This window comes from Corvus brachyrhynchos, unplaced genomic scaffold (assembly GCF_000691975.1).
Source record: "Corvus brachyrhynchos isolate BGI_N302 unplaced genomic scaffold, ASM69197v1 scaffold197, whole genome shotgun sequence".
Classification (NCBI taxonomy): domain Eukaryota; kingdom Metazoa; phylum Chordata; class Aves; order Passeriformes; family Corvidae; genus Corvus; species Corvus brachyrhynchos.
Genome location: NW_008239108.1, coordinates 151,157 through 151,512, shown reverse-complemented (window position 1 = coordinate 151,512; position 356 = coordinate 151,157). Strand labels below are relative to the sequence as shown.

Here is a 356-nt window from a genome sequence, read left to right as displayed (position 1 = left end):
CCCCCTTGCATTCCGTGTCCATCCGGCTGTCGTAGTACCGCAGCTGCGGGAGAGAGGGCTGCGCTCAGGACAGGGCACGGGAGGGACGGAGGGCATGGAGGGCCAGCACAGAGCCCGGGGCCCAGCCGGTACCTGATGTTTGGTTTTATCCAGCACAAACCACCGAGGCTTCCAGGGTTTCATGAAGGCGCCTTTCTTGTACAGAGACCCCTCGTAGGACCTGCGGGGCAGGAAGGGGCCGGGAACAGCGGGGTCAGGGATGGGAACCCACCGGGATCCACGTCCTGCCCCTCGGGGAAGGATCCCCCTCCCGCCGCCGGCATTCCCAGCCCATTCCCAGCACCGCCTGCCTGTTC

The 356-nt window shown here is 66.3% G+C and overlaps 1 protein-coding gene across 1 annotated transcript in view; it reads right to left on the bottom strand.

Moving 5' to 3' along the window:
• Window positions 1-4: 4 nt before the first annotated feature.
• SBF1 (SET binding factor 1) overlaps window positions 5-356 on the bottom strand; it is a gene marked incomplete at both ends in the record, with an annotated part of 40,963 nt that continues 40,611 nt past the window's right edge. Inside the window, 2 exons of the mRNA XM_017739381.1 lie at window positions 5-43; window positions 133-220. Of these exons, the coding sequence (XP_017594870.1) occupies window positions 5-43; window positions 133-220 (127 nt within the window). The remainder of the gene's footprint in view (window positions 44-132; window positions 221-356) is intronic.